Raw genomic sequence first — 15,961 nt, 5'->3', positions numbered from 1 at the left:
TTTATGGACAAAATACAAGACAAAACATATTTTACAGGTGTGTTCACAAACAAGCAAAGAGCAAAGAGAATTCTGGACCAACACAAACTGCGACCCCAAGAGATGGGGGAAGGGAGATTTCCATGTTTAAGCATTTCTGAATCACCTGAATTTTTTTTTCAAGATTTTATTTATTTATTTGACAGACAGAGATCACAAGTAGGCAGAGAGGCAGGCAGAGAGAGAGGAGGAGGCCAGAGAGCCTAATGCGGGGCTTGATTCCAGGACTCAGAGGCTTTAACCCACTGAGTCACACAGGCACCCCTCACCTGAATTTTTTATATTCCTCTAGTATTTGCAAAATAAATTTAAAAATGCAAAACAAAGATCCCTGAGGCCCTCCCACCCCATCCCAATCGTCCACTCCTACTCCCCCAGCACAGGAAGCCAAAGGGACCTCCGTTGAGCTCCACTCCAGGGCTGGAACCCCTAGCACGGCTGGCCATAGCTTAGTTACTGCCAGCAACAGGGAGCTCACCACCTCTCAAGGCAGCATTTTGGTTCATGGTTCTGGGGTCAAGTTTCCTCCTGGAGATGAGATTCTCACTTGGTCTAAGCTATTTCCACATGCCTCAGGGCTTCTCACTTGCCCACGCAGAAGTCCCGGAAGATGATGTCCAAGATCTCCTCGGTGCCACCTCCGCCGGTGATGCGGCCCAGGTGACCCCGGGCGAGTCGCAGCGCCTCAGCAGCCAGGGCTAGGTCTTTTGTCTGCCTGTAGTGGCCAAGGGCATCCAGGCAGCCCTGGAGATGATGTTGGTGCCTTGCACGCGTCAGAAGCGGTGGGCCTGTGGACGGGTCCCCACATCTGGAAGGGAAAAAGGATGCGTTCTTTCTCAACTACCATTGAAGGGAGATCATCACTTGCATTTTGTAGATCCAGAAAATGAGCCTTGGGGGGCGGGTAGGCAGCCCAAGCCAGTGGCTCAGCCCTGACTTGAACTTGGGTTGAAGCAGGCTGAGGGAATGGGACGGGCGGAGGTGGGGCGGGGGAGCCGCTCACACTTCAGCCAGCTCCTTCCTCAGTGCCTCCAGGAGACCATCCAAGCCCTCTCCAGTCAAGCAGGACAGCAGCAGGTGCGGGGGCAGGTTGGCACTGGGCTCTGGGCCCCCTGGAGGCAGTAAGTCCGATTTGTTCAGCACCAGCAGGAGGCGCTGGCTGCTCTCATTGGGGCTCCCAGCGCCTGCGGGGGCGACAACGGTATCCAGGAAGTTGCAGCTGGACGGAGAGGCGAGGTCAGAAGCATCCAGCACCGCCAGAATGAGGTCAGCCTGCTCCAGCCTGGGGGAACAGGGAAAACCAACCAAGTGACCCCAGATTTGAGTAAAGGCATGGGGGTTGGGGGGTGACCAGAGGGGCGGGGCTTGGCATGTGGGTGGGAGCGGGGCTTGGTACGTGGTGGGGTGGGACAAGATGGGTGGGGCTTGGTACATGGGGGCGGGGCAAGCCAAGAGGGGAGGGGCAGGAACAGGGGCTGAATTTAAACCTCGGCTCTCCCCCACATCAGAGCCCCCACTCAAGAGGCCTCAGCAGCTTTTCCTGATTCAGCAGGGACACAAAATAATTGCAGCAAGGCGAAATGGAAGTGGAAGGGCCGTTTCCCCATCCCACCACCCTATCAGCCTACCTCTCCCTGGCACGGCGCACGCCCTCCTGCTCCACGGGCCCCACGCCCTCACGCAACCCCGCCGTGTCGCTCAGCAGCGCCGGGAATCCGGCCAGGTCCACGGGGATCTCCAGCACGTCGCGGGTGGTCCCCGGCTCCGGGGATACTATGGACACAGGCTTCCGGCCTGGGACAGGATTGGGGGTGGATATTATCACGAAGAGAGCGGGGTGGAAACCATGGAGCCTCCCTGCTGAACTAAGTTTTCATCCTCCTTACTCCTCCCGGCCCCGCCCCCGACGCTAGGCCCCGCCTCCGCCCGCCTCCCACGCACTGAGTATGTTCACCAGGCTGCTCTTGCCAGCGTTGGGGGGTCCTGCGACCACTACGTGCGCTCCTGAGCGAAGCCTCTGCCCGCGCCTGGCATCTCGAAGATGTGCGCTCAGTGCCAGCTCCAGCTCCCGCACTTGGCTGTCAGCTGTGAATGGAAGAAAGGGAGGGGAAGGAGTGGGGACTCCGAGGACTATGATGCCAGGAGTCCCCAACCCCTAGGAGGACCCACCTCGCTCCAGGACGCCCTCCTCCAGGTTGTCATCCTCACCAAAGTCGATATAGGCCTCCACATGAGCCAGAGCCTGGGGGGTTGGGGGGGAGCAGGCGGAGGTGGTGATGGGGTAACCCAGGAACCCACCCCCCCATGGGCCCAGGTCGAACCTGACCCAAGGGACCAGACTGGAGGCGCATGCACAGGAAGCTCCCACGCACCGAATGGGCAGGTGAGGTCTCTGAGGCAGGGAATGGGCAAAGAGGGGGCTTGCCTTAGTGAGAGTCTCGGCCCAGCCATGGCAGAGGTGGCCCAGTTCCCCGTCCAGCTGCCTCAGCGCCTGCCGCCGCTGTGCCTCGGTTTCTGCGTGAATTAGATCTGCCAGCCCCTCCACCTCGGTCAGGCTCAGCTTCCCGTGAGCGAATGCCCGCCTGGTGAACTCACCAGCCTCGGCCGGCCGCAGCCCTGGCACACTGCCTGCGGGAAGGTACTGGGTCCTGAGCTCCCCGGCCCCCATCCAGGTCCACTGGCAGGGCCAGACTTCGAACCCAAGGCTACAGACTCACCCAGGGCCTGCAGGACGCCACTCACTACCGCTGGGCCTCCATGCACGTGGAACTCCGCGCAGTCCTCCCCGGTGAAACTTTGGGGACCTAGTACGGCGAGATGGGAGTCAGGAGAGTACAGCTAGGCAAACGCCTGGGGGGTGGGGGAGAGGAAACTGGGTCATGAGAGCTACAGTAGGTTCGGGATCTGGAACCCCTCACCTGGGAACCAGAGCACCAGCGCGCGGTCCAACGGCTCCCCGGAACGGGGATGGCTGAGCAGGCGCAGGCAAGCGCTGCGAGCCGGGGGCAAGTCCCGGGGCGCCGTGAGGCTCCGGAGGGCGTGGCCGCTGGCGGGACCGCTGGTCCGGATCACCGCGATGCCGCAGCGGCCTTGGCCAGAGCTCAGCGCGAAGATAGTGGCCCCGGAACCGGGGGCCGGGGCGCCGCTGCCCTGGCGCGTGCACGATCTGGGAATGGAGAGGGGAAGAATCAGTGCCTCTGGGAGGCTCAGTTGCCGAGTGGCACGTGGATAGAGCGCTGGATGTTCGGAAGATGGCCCCGGTGGAGGTTCTGAGCTGGGGGATGGGCAGATTGGAGCGTCTGAGGCCAGACGGTGACCCGATTGAGGTCTCCGGGAGCAGAATTGACCCAGATGTGGGCCTGCGACAGGGGGATGGATATATTGTGAGGGTGAGGACGCTGATGTCTAAATGTGATCCGAATGGGTACTCTGAGGTCATCATATGACCCAGATGTGGGTTCTGCGGCAGAGGGATGAACAGATTGGGGCTTAATGTGAAAGGTGGCTCTGCCCCCAGGGAACTGGGACCCAGATCCCAGGGAGGGGATTTGAAGCCCAAGCAGCACCCCACGCTGTCACGCCCGTTTCCCGTATCGCCCCACCTGCGAGGCCCACGTGCGGCCCGGGCTACTAGGGTCCACAACCCCCGCCACATGGATTCACAACCAGCGACCCGCCTACCCGCTCTGCCTGGGTGGCTTCTAGTCCTGACAGGAGGCTCCACCCACTCCGCGCCGTGACTGGTAAAGGGCTTAACGACTCTCGATTATCATTGGGCTCCTAAGGAGGCGTACGGCCCACCTTCTGAAGATCTTCGTTTCTATTGGCCAGTGGCAGGGAAAGAGGCGGGGAAGGGGCTGGACGCGGGGGTGCAGCGAAATGGCGTTCCCCCGGCAACATTAGACCGAATTTTTAGGATCCTAGAACCGCGGGTATCCCAGACACCGGAAATGAGGGGTGGGAGGAAGAACCTGGCTTGGCCCAGGGCCGTGGAAATTACACCGAGGCGAGGGTTCCAGCCCCGTATTTTCCATCTGGCCGCTTCGTAGCTTTAGGCGCAGCAAGAGCATCTCAGGGGCGGAGAGGGATGAGTTCCGGGAGACCCACGCCCTGGCCCTAGTAAAATCTTGTCCAAATTTTTGGGAAGATTCCTACCTGTGTTCCCAGAACTCTCCCTGTTTCTTGCCCCTCCCCCAGCTTTCCCTCCCGCCGTTCCCTCCTCCCCGGATACTCTTCTTTATTTGACAAACTCATCCTCAGGACCTAGCTCCAAGGTCCCCTCGGACAGGACACCTTTCTGGAATCCCCCAGCACAGCCCTCTCTGCCCTCTGGCCTTTCCTGGCCCAGGCCCGCTCCTGCAGAGCTGAGTGTCCGGTCTGTCTCTGGCTCCCCGAAAGCCAGAAAGGGGAGTCTCAGGGATTTCTTTCAGGTTAACCCAGGACAGCGCAGAATAGCGGAATAAAGCGCTGATGGTGGCCTTCCCGACACTGGCTGGGCGGGGTCTCCGCGGGCGCTTTCGCACGGACAATTCTCTGGTTCTTGGACGGAGCGGGCGGGCGACGCACTTGCGCTTGGGGAAGAATCTGTCGGACCCGCTGGAGTTCTAATCCCTGTCTCGACCCGCTCAAGTTTTTCATTTGTCAGAGAGTGACAGACGCGGAAACTCGCCTTCTCCGAATTGTTCTATCGGTCATAAGTATACATCAGGTGCCTACTGTGTGCGCTAAGAACCAGAAGGGGCTCCCGGCGCCTCTGGGCTCTCAGTCTAACAGAAAAGGCTACTCAGGACGGTCAGGGGTCTGCGTGCAGATGAAATACAGAACGCCCAGTTAACTGTGAATTTCGGATACACAATAAATAAGGTTTTGGTGTAACTATGTCCCATGTAATATTTGGACACCCTAAAAGTTGGTCTGAAATTCATTAATACGGTGGGAGGGCTGTACTTTTATTTGCTAAACTTGGAAGCTCTATGCGGTCCTCTCTGAGGAGGTTACATCCTGAGGGGAGACGGGATTAACAGGACGGAGAGGGCGTGAGGAGTGCACATGCTAAGGCCCTGAGGCAGGACGTGCTTTATTTATTAATTTGTATTCTAGCTGTGAAGTTATTGCTACCTGGAATCTCCCCCAACCAGGCCCTCCCCCTCCCACGTCTTGCCCTAGTCAAATCACGCCCAACACAAGATTCCAAACCGCGCCTTTGTAGATGGGGAACACTAAGGCTAGAAGCGGAGAATCCAGACCCGGGACGGGCGGGGACGAGACCCAGAATTCGACGCGGGCGGGGACACATCCTTGGTGACTGCATCTTCGATGCGGGCGGAGACGAGCACCAGAAAGCGAAGTGGGCGGGCGAGAACGGAATCTAGAAGACAACACGGGCGGAGTCGAGAACCCGAGAGCGACGTGCGCGGGGACGAGAAGGAGAATCGAGGTTCCGCGCGGGCGGAGACGAGAAGCAGCGCTCGGGCACGCGGGGACGGCGGCCGGCGCGGGCGGGCGCGGCCTTTGTCTCCACCTCCAGCTCGCTCCGCGGCTGCACCGGCCCGATGAGCCCGCGGCCCCCAGGCGCTCCGGCCGCCCGCAGCCCCTGACCTGGCCTGCGCTCGCCATGGCCGAAGCCACTTCCAGCGCCGGGGGCACGTCCCTGGAGGGCGAGCGCGGCAAGAGGCCCCCGCCTGAGGGCGAGCCTGCAGCCCCGGCATCTGGAGTTCTGGGTATGTGTGCGGCGGCTGGAGCTGACAGGGTTGCAGGTGCCTGTGGTGCGCGCGGCGGCTGGACGCGGAGTGGGATTGGGCTCAGCCGTCCCGGGCCTGGAGTCCAGTCGAGGGGCCGGCTTCTCCCGGCACTGCGGCTGCGGCGGGGCCAGCGCGGCTGGGACGGTACAGGGGGCGGGGGTCCCAGCGCAGAGACTTGGACACGCCCCTCGGAGAGCCCCGGCTCGGGGCTGAGCTCAATCACCCCTTTGGGTTACCGGATCGCAGCCCGGCAGGGATGCGCGTGAGAGAGCCTCTCCGCAGAGGATACGGAATCATACGGTCCCGGGTTCGAATACCAGCTCGCCTGTGTGACCTTGGGTGCGTGACTTAAACGCCCTGGTCCTCAGTTTCCTCACCTGTGAAATGGGGGTAAGAACCGCGCCCAGCTATGAGGACGCGCTGACATGATGTGGTGAAGCGCTCGCTGGCTCGCTCGGGGCTGCTAGTGAGCGCCCCATCGATTGTGGGTTTGGAGGCGGAGCTGGGCCTCAAGAATGAGTAAGATTTGTAAGGGAGGACCTGGGGGAAGGGCATTCCTGGAGGAGGGCCTGGCTGGTGCAAGGACGTGGAGGGAAGGAAACAAGCTGAGGCCAAACCTTGCAGGTCCCTAGATGCCAGACTCAGTGCGGAGGAGCCGTGGCAAGTGTGCGTGCAAGCAGGGGTTAGGACTGGAGGGACTACACTAGAGGCTGGGGTCTTGGTCTGGGAGCGGCCTGACCTGGGCCCTGCCATGCCTGCCCCCTAGATAAGCTTTTTGGGAAGCGGCTCCTGCAGGCTGGTCGCTACCTGGTATCTCACAAGGCGTGGATGAAGACAGTGCCTACGGAGAACTGCGACGTGCTGATGACCTTTCCAGGTACCTGTGCCCGCCGCCTGCCCAGTGCCCAGATAGGCTCCCTTGAACTGGGCTCCCCTGAGTAGGAGTCTGTAAGAGGCCTCAGACCTCTTGTGGCAAGGGCCATCAGTCCCTGTGCCCCTTGGCAGACACGACTGATGACCACACGCTGCTATGGCTGCTGAACCACATCCGCGTGGGCATCCCTGAGCTCATCGTGCAAGTCCGCCACCACCGCCACACGCGTGCCTATGCCTTCTTCGTCACCGCCACGTATGAGAGGCGAGTCTCTGTCCCTGGACTCTCGCTGACCCTGCTACCCAGCTCCCGCCTTTCCAAGCATCAACTGTGAGGTGTAGCGCCCTGCATTTGTCCCAGGTGGCCGCCGAGTACACCATCCCTAGCTCCAGGATGGTGAGCCAGGGTCTCCCCATGACCCCACCTCCGTGTCTTCCCGGCAGCCTACTTCGAGGAGCCGACGAGCTGGGTTTGCGCAAAGCGGTGAAGGCCGAGTTTGGCGGAGGCACCCGAGGCTTCTCTTGCGAGGAGGACTTCATCTACGAGAATGTGGAGAGTGAGCTGCGCTTCTTCACCTCCCAGGTGCGGCCAGCTCTGGCTCCCAGTGCGCACCTCTAGCGCCTGGGCTGCTGCTCCCCGTGCTCAAGCCCTGCCCTGTCCCCCGCAGGAACGCCAGAGCATCATCCGATTTTGGCTGCAGAACCTACGCGCGAAGCAGGGTGAGGCACTGCACAATGTGCGCTTCCTGGAGGACCAGCCAATCAGTAAGTAGGCGGGACCAATCTCCAATCACAAGTGGGGAGTTGGGTGGGGCTCTTAGAATACAGCCTATCAGTGCGAGAGGGTGGAGCCTAGAGACAACCAAAAAAGCTTGTGAAGAGTTGGGTGGGGCCTGGAGACATCAATCAATGTGGTGAGGGGGGGTGTGGCCTTAGCCTAGGGGTGGGGCTTACTCCCCGGAAGCCCTTCCAAGAGAAACCGCTGTCTGGGTCTGGGATTAGGTAGGGGCAGGACCATGGACAGCACTTCACGCCCTGTGTAGTGAGGCCCTGAGCCTCAGTTTCCTCTCCAAGAGACCAGCTGCTGCAAGTTCACCTTCTGATGCCGGCTTTGCACCATTCTTCAGAGGTTCAGAGCAGTGAACTGAGGCCAAATGGCTTTATTTAAAAACGAGGTTCCACACTGGGACCCCACCCTCCCAGGTGGATTCCTGCACCCCCTCCTGCCTGCCTCTGCACCTCCGAAGTTCTGAAGGAGAACCAGATATCCTTCCCACTTAGAATTCCTCCCCTGGGAAGAGCCTCTGACGATTGAAAAGCAGGGGAAAACTGTGACTTGGGTTTCGGCCAGGGCGGGGGCTGAGGGTGGAGAACTGGCCAGGCCAGGCCCAGGCAGAAGGGTGGGGCTCAACTCCTTTTGTCCCCCAACAGTCCCTGAGCTGGCGGCCCGTGGGATCATCCAGCAGGTGTTCCCGGTCCACGAGCAGCGTATCTTGAACCGCCTCATGAAGTCATGGGTGCAAGCTGTGTGTGAAAACCAGCCTCTAGGTGTGGCCCCAGATTGGGGGTGTGCGGGAGTCTCAGGAAGTGGGCAGGGCTGACCGGGACCCCCTTGTGCTCCTGGCAGATGAGATCTGTGACTACTTTGGAGTGAAGATTGCCATGTACTTTGCCTGGCTGGGCTTCTACACATCAGCGATGGTATATCCAGCCGTCTTTGGCTCCGTCCTGTACACATTTACGGAGGCTGACCAGGTGCTGGGGGTGGGCTGGGCTGGGGTCGGAGTGCCTGAGACACCCTCCTCCCTGGGCCAACCTGGCCAACAGCTCAGCCTTCCACCATCCCCAGACAAGCCGGGATGTATCGTGTGTGGTTTTTGCCCTCTTCAACGTGGTCTGGTCAACCCTGTTCTTGGAGGAATGGAAACGGAGGGGGGCAGAGCTGGCCTACAAGTGGGGGACGCTGGACTCACCTGGGGAAGCTGTGGAGGAACCACGACCTCAGTTCAGGGTCAGTCGGTGGCGTGAGTCCAAGGACTCCAAGAATAAGAGGGGGAGGCAGAGGGTGGGGGGCACCGCAGGGGCAAAGACAAGGTGTAAAATAGGGCTACAGCATCAGAGAGGGTACGCCGGGTGGGGGGGCTCTGCATGCCCCGAAGAAGAGGTGTGGGAAACTGCATTTGAGGGACTGGGGAAGGTGGCCTGGGGGGCACCCCAAAAGCAGAGGCATGGTAGAGGGAAACAGAACTCAGAGGCCTCAGGAAGGCTGTGTGGGGACAGGGGCAGCCCCTCTGGCCTCACGCTGTGCCCCACCCCCACCCTCTGCCAGGGTGTCCGGCGCATTAGCCCCGTGACAAGGGCTGAGGAGTTCTACTACCCGCCCTGGAAGCGGTTGCTCTTCCAGCTGCTCGTGAGCCTCCCCTTGTGCCTCAGCTGCCTGGCCTGCGCGTTCCTGCTCATGCTCGGCTGCCTCCAGCTGCAGGTGACCTCCGGTCCAGCCCTGGCCTTGGCCCTGACCTGGCCGCCACTGGCCCAGGACCACTCCGGACTGCGCCCAGATGCCAGGGTGACCAGTGAACCCCCGTCCCTACAGGAGCTGGTGCTGAGCGTGAAAGGGCTGCCCCGTCTTGCTCGCTTCCTGCCCAAGGTTGTGCTGGCCCTGCTGGTCAGCGCCAGTGCTGAGGGCTATAAGAAGCTCGCCATCTGGCTCAACGACATGGGTACGCCCTGCAAGGGGAGGGCCTGCCGCCCTGGGGAGGAAGGTCCCTACTGCCCTTCAGGGCCCCCGCTGCCTTCAGGGGGCCCGGGCCGCCTCCTCACTCACCCCCTCGGCCCCCAGAGAATTACCGGCTGGAGAGCGCCTATGAGAAGCACCTCATTATCAAAGTCGTCCTGGTGAGTGGCAGCCAGCAGGCAGGCAGCGAGGGCTCTGTGTGGGGCATAGGAGGGCCTCCTGGGGACGTGGGTGGCAGAGGGACTGCCCTCCTGCTTCCTTCCCACAGTTCCAATTTGTCAACTCCTACCTGAGCCTCTTCTACATTGGCTTCTACCTCAAGGACATGGAGCGCTTGAAAGAGGTGAGACCCCAGCCCAAGGCAGTGCCCCCCACCACAGTGGCAGCCAAGGGGGGCTGGACTTGTCCACCCAAGGGGTCCACGGGCTCTCCAGCCCCTCCCCCCCCCTCCATCCTTCTCTCTCTGTCCGTCCGTCCGTTTGTCCATGTGTCCTCTCTCTGCCTGTCATCCCCCCATCTGTCCGTCCACCTGTCCGTCGGTCCCTCCACAGCTCCTGCTCGTCCTGTCCCTGTCCCAGAGCCTCGAGCGGCAGCTTCGGGCGGTGCTGGTCCCGCTCGCGGCCCTGCGGTTCCGCCTGCTCCTCCTCTCCCTCCGGGGCCTCCTGCTCGTGGCCCAGGCCAAAGTATGGGCAGATGGCGAGCCCACAGGGCCTCGCCAGGGCGGGCAGTGTGGCTGTGCTTGGGGCCTTGCGCTGCCTGAGCCAAGGGTGCATGTTCCAAGGGGCGGGCTCTGCTGATGGGGTGCGGATGGCAGGGGTCCCTCGAGGCCCTGGGCCCCAGCTGAGCTCCTGGGCAGTGCTCCAAGCAGGGGGACCCTGAGCCCCAGCAGGGTGGAAACATGCATTGCAACCCCAGGAGGTTGGCTCGGAGCACTGTGGCCTGCCGGGCTCCAGTTGGAGGGAGAGGCTGCAGAGGTTGCTGCTGGGGCCGCCATGTCCAGGGACCTCATAAAATGGGGTGGAGGCAGCAATTGGGTTCGGGGCATGTGTCTGGCAACTTGCTCCTGGAAGGTGGCTCCCTAGTCCCCGCAGCCTGCCCCCAGTGCCCCAGACCCTGCCCGCGCCCCACGTGGCCTCTCTCCTCCCCCTTCCTGCCCCCAGATGCTGGCCACTCTGCTGATCACCCGCCAGTTCCTCCAGAACGTGCGCGAGGTCCTGCAGCCACACCTGTACCGGCGGCTGGGCCGCGGCGAGCTGGGCCTGCAGGCAGCCTGGGAGCTGGCCCGTGCCCTGCTCGGCCTGCTGAGCCTCCAGCGCCCAGCACCCCGTCGCCTTGAACCCCAGGCTGAAGAGGGGGGTGGCGGTGGTGGTGGCGGGGGCCGTAGGTGTCTCAGTGGGGGCTGTGGGGCCCCCGAGGAGGAGGAGGAGGCACCAGTGGAGCGGAGGCCCGCAGGGGAAGGTGGGGAGGTGGGGGATGGGTCTCGGGGGGGCAAGGAGGATGAGGACGAGGAGGAGGAGGAAGAGGAGGAGGAGGAAGATGACGAGGAGGAGGGCGAGGAGAGCAGCCTCCTGGACTGCGGGCTCCGGCTGAAGAAGGTCAGCTTTGCTGAACGAGGGGCCGGGCGGCGGCGGCCTGGCCCCGAGGCCCTCCTGGAGGAGGGGAGCCCCACTATGGTGGAGAAGGGGCTGGAGCCGGGAGTATTCACGCTGGCCGAAGAAGACGATGAGGCTGAAGGGGCTCCCAGCAGTCCTGAGCGGGAGCCCCCGGCCATCCTGCTCCGCCGGGCTGGGGGCGAGGGCCGTGATCAGGGGCCAGATGGGGGCCCAGACCCAGAGCCGGGCTCGGGTGACTCAGGCCGGAGGCAGCGGCGGCAGAATCGGTCGTCTTGGATTGACCCACCCGAGGAGGAGCACTCACCCCAGCTCACCCAGGCCGAGCTTGAGAGCTGTATGAAGAAGTACGAGGTGAGGAGGGGGTATCGGGGGCCCAAGGCCAGGCCCATGGGGGGGGCAGGGCACGTGGTCTGAGGGGTGACCTGGGGGCGTGATAAAATGGGGCCCTCGATGTGGTTGGGAACTTGCTGGATGGGGAGCTCTGGGTCCCTTCAGGAGAATTGGAGAGCGGGAGGCGGGCTTGAGAGAAGGTAGTAGCAGGTAGGAGCCATCTGGGTCTGAGGGAGGGAGACCAAGGCCACACCCAGGCACCCGCCTGCAGGACACCTTCCAGGACTACCAGGAGATGTTCGTGCAGTTCGGCTACGTTGTCCTCTTCTCGTCTGCCTTCCCCCTGGCTGCTCTGTGCGCCCTGGTCAACAACCTTATCGAGATCCGGAGCGACGCCCTCAAGCTGTGCACAGGGCTGCAGCGGCCCTTCGGGCAGCGGGTGGAGAGCATCGGCCAGTGGCAGGTGTGGGGAGCGCCAGAGCCCAGGCCCCGAGGGAGTCCCGGGGGGTTGCTGGGGAGAAGCAGGAGGCCCAGGCAGGGTGGCCGGACCCCACCTGAGCCCCGCCCCCTGCCCCGCCCCACTCCCGGTGTGCCCCTGCAGAAGGTGATGGAGGCCATGGGCGTCCTGGCCATTGTGGTCAACTGCTACCTGATCGGCCAGTGCGGGCAGCTGCAGCGCCTCTTCCCCTGGCTCAGCCCGGAGGCGGCCATCGTGTCCGTGGTGGTGCTTGAGGTGGGGCTGGTGGCTGGGTGGAGGAGCTGGGGGGCAGCAGGGCGTCCCCGAGCCTGCAGCCTCCCCCTCTGTCGCCTCAGCACTTCGCCCTGCTCCTCAAGTATCTCATCCACGTGGCCATCCCTGACATCCCAGGCTGGGTGGCTGAGGAGATGGCCAAGCTTGAGTACCAGCGCCGGGAAGCCTTCAAGGTACGCGGGTGTGGGACTGGGCTGGGTTGCTGCCGGCTCTCAGTGGGGCTTCTCGGCCTTGCCGGGGCTGGCCTTGCCTGGCTGGCTGCCAGCCGCCAGCTGCTGAGCTAAAGGGGAAGAGGGGCGGAGCTGCGGGGAATAATGAGCATGCCGCCGGAGCCGCTCCATCCCCGGGATCCCTGGTGGCATCCAGCACCGGGCTGGCACTTGTGAACCCTTAGTCATTGCCAGCTCGCCGGCAGTGCCCTGTTTAGGGCCAGGGACAAGACTGATGCTTCCTAGAAGCCCAGCTTCTGCCACATTCCCCAGAAAGCTGCAGAGTGGGCCAAGGAGCTCACCAGCGCCAGGCGGCGCTCTCCGTGGTCATGGAAACGTTCTGTGTCTGCGCTGTGGCTCCTTGCTCGGGGCGGGCGTTGGCCACTTGAGATGGGGCTGGTACAACCGAGAGACGGAAGTCTTATTTTATTTCATTTTAATTACTTAAATTGGCATTGACAAAGCCACGCGTGGCTCCTCGACTGGCCAGGGCGGACTCTGGTATGCGTCAGTCATGACTCGATCTGTCACTGGTTCTCCAGAAAGTGGAGAACTGTTGAGGCCCAAGATGTGTTTACATTCTCCCAGTTCTTAAGACTGTGCCCTCACACATGGCTGGGGACAGATTTGGTGGCCAGTAATGTCCCCGTTCTCTTCTCGGTTCTCAGAAAATACTGGCATGATCCAGGAATGCATTTGGTGCCTAATAAGTGGTTAGATGTCTCCCTACTTTCTCAGAGAGCCCCCGGGTGGGCCCAGGGGTGCGGCTGGTGCCCAATATGTGTTTGGACGTCTCCCGACTCCTGCAGAGAGCACCCGGGGGGGTCTGGAGCCGCAGCTGGCTCCGGCTCACACACCCTCTCTACCCAGTCCCCATAATGGCTCTGCTCTGCCCGCAGAGACACGAACGCCAGGCCCAGCACCGCTACCAGCAGCAGCAGCGGCGGAGGAGGGAGGAGGAGGAGCGCCAGCGCCATGCCGAGCACCACGCCCGGCGAGAGCGCGATGCCGGTGGCCGGGAGGAGGCCCGGCCCGAAGGCTCTGGGCTGGACCCCGCTGCCCCTGAGAAGGCCTCCACCAAGGCCAAGGGCAGCGGGGCGGGTGGCCACGGGCAAGAGCGGCCCAAGCGCCCGGGGTCCTTGCTGGCACCCAACAACGTCATGAAGCTGAAGCAGATCATCCCGCTGCAGGGCAAGTTCCTGTCGTCTGGGGCGACATCCTCACTGGCCAGTGCGGGGGCCGGCCCTGCCGCCCGGCCACCCCCTGCCCAGTCACCCACGGGGAGCGACACCCGCCTGCCAGCCTTCCTCAGCTTCAAGTTCCTCAAGTCGCCTGAGACCCGGCGGGACCCAGAGCGCAGCCACTCACCGCCCAAGGCCTTCCACGCTGGCAAGCTCTTCCCTTTTGGCGGGGCCCGGGCTGACACCGGGTCCAACGGGGCAGGTGGGCAGGCCCGGCTGGACGGGATCCCTGGAGGCAGCGGCGGCGGAGGCCGAGCCCAGCGGAATGGGCCGGCAGACGAGGCTGTGGCTGAGGAGCCGGACGCCCCCCGGCCTGAAGAGGAAGGCTCAGGTCACAAGCTTTAACTCGGGGGTGGGGACTCTGGGCCGGGCTTTGCGGGGAGGGAGGGGGTGGCCAGGCCTGGGGAGAGGGGCTGAAGGGGACAGAGGAGGCCCGGTCTCTGGTACCGGTTGGGAGCCTGGGTATGTGGTACGTGGAGCCTCTCAAGTCAAAGCCTGCTCGGTGTCTCCAGGTCCCGGACAGCCAAAGCCCCCTGGCCCCGTGCCCCTCCCAGGGCACCCTGCCCACCGTGCTCTGGGGCCAGGAGAGGAGATGAAAGGGGCTTCTTCACCACCTGGCCCAGCCTCCTCTCCTGCCCCTATGAGACCCCCATACCCCTCTGGGGGGGGGGGGACTGGACCCCCCGCCCAGGCCTCTATGCAAGTCCTCACCCTGCAGCCCAGCTGTTCAAGGAGGCCTTCCTTGGAGGTGGGGGCTGGAGCTGCCCCCTTGGGGAGCTTGGGGTGCTCGGCCACAGGCTGCACCCATATCCGTGCTGAGCAGAGGTGCCAGCCTCACGCCCCCCACCCCCACCTTGCGGGTCCCCACCCCAGCCCCACCCAGCCCCAGGCTCCAGCAGCTCATCCCCCAGGGAGCCCAAGAGGTGGCAGCTGCAGCACCAGGGACGCAGGTCAGAAATCAGAGGGACTTCCTCAGACCGTCCTCTCCCCATGATGGGGAGGGGCCCAGTGCCCAGAGGCAGGGGATGCACCCGAAGACGCCCACCCCTTGTCACTGATCAGAAGCAATAAGGCCCTCGATGTGCCTGGAAGCCCGGGAGGGAGCGCGGGCAGGGTCTGAGCGGGGTCCGGCGGCGGGGGCGGCACCCCCCCGGAACGGCCCCTCTCGCCTCCGCAGGGACAGCGCTGGCCCCCGTGGGCGCCCCTGCCCTCCGCACACGCCGCAGCCGGAGCCCCGCGCCACCGCCAACGCCGCTGCCCCGGCCCCCGACGCCACCCGCAGGCTGCTGGCAGTGGGACGGGCCCTGGGGCTGCGGGGGCGAGGGCACCGACCCCCGCCAGGCCCCCGCCCCCGTCGCCGCCGAGTGCCCGCCCTGCGCCCTCGCCGGGCCCCCGCCCGCCCCGCAGCCCCTGCCCGGGGACGCCAGTTTCTACAGCCTCCCGCCCCCGCCGCCCACCTCCGAGCCCACCGAGCCCCCGGCGCCCTCGCCCAGCCCCAGTCCCCAGGCCGTGTGCTGGCCCAGCGGCTGGCATTAGCTCCACCCGCCCGCCCTGCCTTCCTGTTCTCATATGCAATATCAGTCCGTGGACCGGGGCGGCGGCCGCCACCCAGAAAACGCGCTTGGGCCCAACGGCCCCCAGTATTGGCTGATCTCCTGGGGCAGGGCTGGGGGCCGGGCCCCCCCATCTGCCGTTTTCCTTTCGACCCGGATGGGGAAAACGAAAGGAAACCCCAAAAAACCAACAGAAAACACACAGAATAGGCGATTATTTATTTGTTTTTAATTTATTTTGTCATATTTTTGTAAAACGGCAGAAATGCAATAAAAAGTATATTTCAACAGTGCCCGAGGACAGAGCAGTGGAAGGGGTATCGAGGGGGCCCAGTGACTGTAGTTGGTGCTGGGTTTTGGGGGACCTAGCAGGCCTAGGGTGGGTGCCCCTCCCATCCTCTGACCCTTAGGGGCCTCCTCCTAAAAACTGGGTCTTGAGGCCACAGATGGAAAACTACAGACCAGACCGCACCAACTCTGAGTCGGCCCAGATTTGGGGGCCAACTCCAGGCCTGGGGCCCCTGGGAGGAGCCACAGAGCCTCAGGCCCTGGCTTCAGCCTCCTAGACAAAGGAAGAAATCTCCAAGTGTTGAAAAGATGTAGCAGTTTGGGTGCGGGGCCTGAGTCCTGAATTGGCCTTGGCCCTGCAGGGTGATTGAGGTGACAGTCCTTTCTGCCCGACTTTCCAGCATAACTGTCCCCCCCACCCCCGCCCAGAGTCACACGCGGTGGAAAAAACTTGGGGTATGAAAATCAGAAGGCACCTGGCACCGGAGTCTGGATGTTGAGGGGACGGCACTTTCAGGGATGTCACTGGGGAGTGGCTGGGATGCCCAGCGGTGGGACCGCTATCAGACCCCAGACCTGAGTTGCTGGG

The 15,961-nt window shown here is 63.2% G+C and overlaps 2 protein-coding genes across 2 annotated transcripts; one reads left to right on the top strand and one right to left on the bottom strand.

Annotated features, from left to right (window-relative positions):
- Positions 1-276: 276 nt before the first annotated feature.
- GTPBP3 (GTP binding protein 3, mitochondrial) lies at positions 277-3,710 on the bottom strand. Its single transcript, XM_045989754.1, has 9 exons — positions 3,642-3,710; positions 2,958-3,205; positions 2,757-2,843; positions 2,465-2,667; positions 2,209-2,281; positions 1,981-2,124; positions 1,668-1,833; positions 1,043-1,321; positions 277-847 (listed from the first exon to the last, which is right to left on the bottom strand). The coding sequence occupies exons 1-9, from the start codon at positions 3,692-3,694 to the stop codon at positions 622-624; spliced, it is 1,479 nt and encodes a 492-aa protein (XP_045845710.1). The 5' UTR covers positions 3,695-3,710; the 3' UTR covers positions 277-621.
- Positions 3,711-5,365: 1,655 nt separating this feature from the next.
- Positions 5,366-15,837, top strand: ANO8 (anoctamin 8). Its single transcript, XM_045991003.1, has 18 exons — positions 5,366-5,759; positions 6,547-6,657; positions 6,786-6,918; positions 7,098-7,236; positions 7,322-7,418; positions 8,085-8,201; positions 8,281-8,408; positions 8,503-8,664; positions 8,983-9,135; positions 9,247-9,373; positions 9,493-9,548; positions 9,656-9,730; positions 10,548-11,351; positions 11,602-11,793; positions 11,932-12,063; positions 12,144-12,254; positions 13,190-13,862; positions 14,709-15,837. The coding sequence occupies exons 1-18, from the start codon at positions 5,654-5,656 to the stop codon at positions 15,065-15,067; spliced, it is 3,675 nt and encodes a 1,224-aa protein (XP_045846959.1). The 5' UTR covers positions 5,366-5,653; the 3' UTR covers positions 15,068-15,837.
- The last annotated feature ends 124 nt before the right edge of the window (positions 15,838-15,961 follow it).

The sequence above is a fragment of the Meles meles genome, chromosome 20 (assembly GCF_922984935.1).
Source record: "Meles meles chromosome 20, mMelMel3.1 paternal haplotype, whole genome shotgun sequence".
NCBI classification, from domain to species: domain Eukaryota; kingdom Metazoa; phylum Chordata; class Mammalia; order Carnivora; family Mustelidae; genus Meles; species Meles meles.
This window is presented reverse-complemented; position numbering and strand designations above follow the sequence as displayed.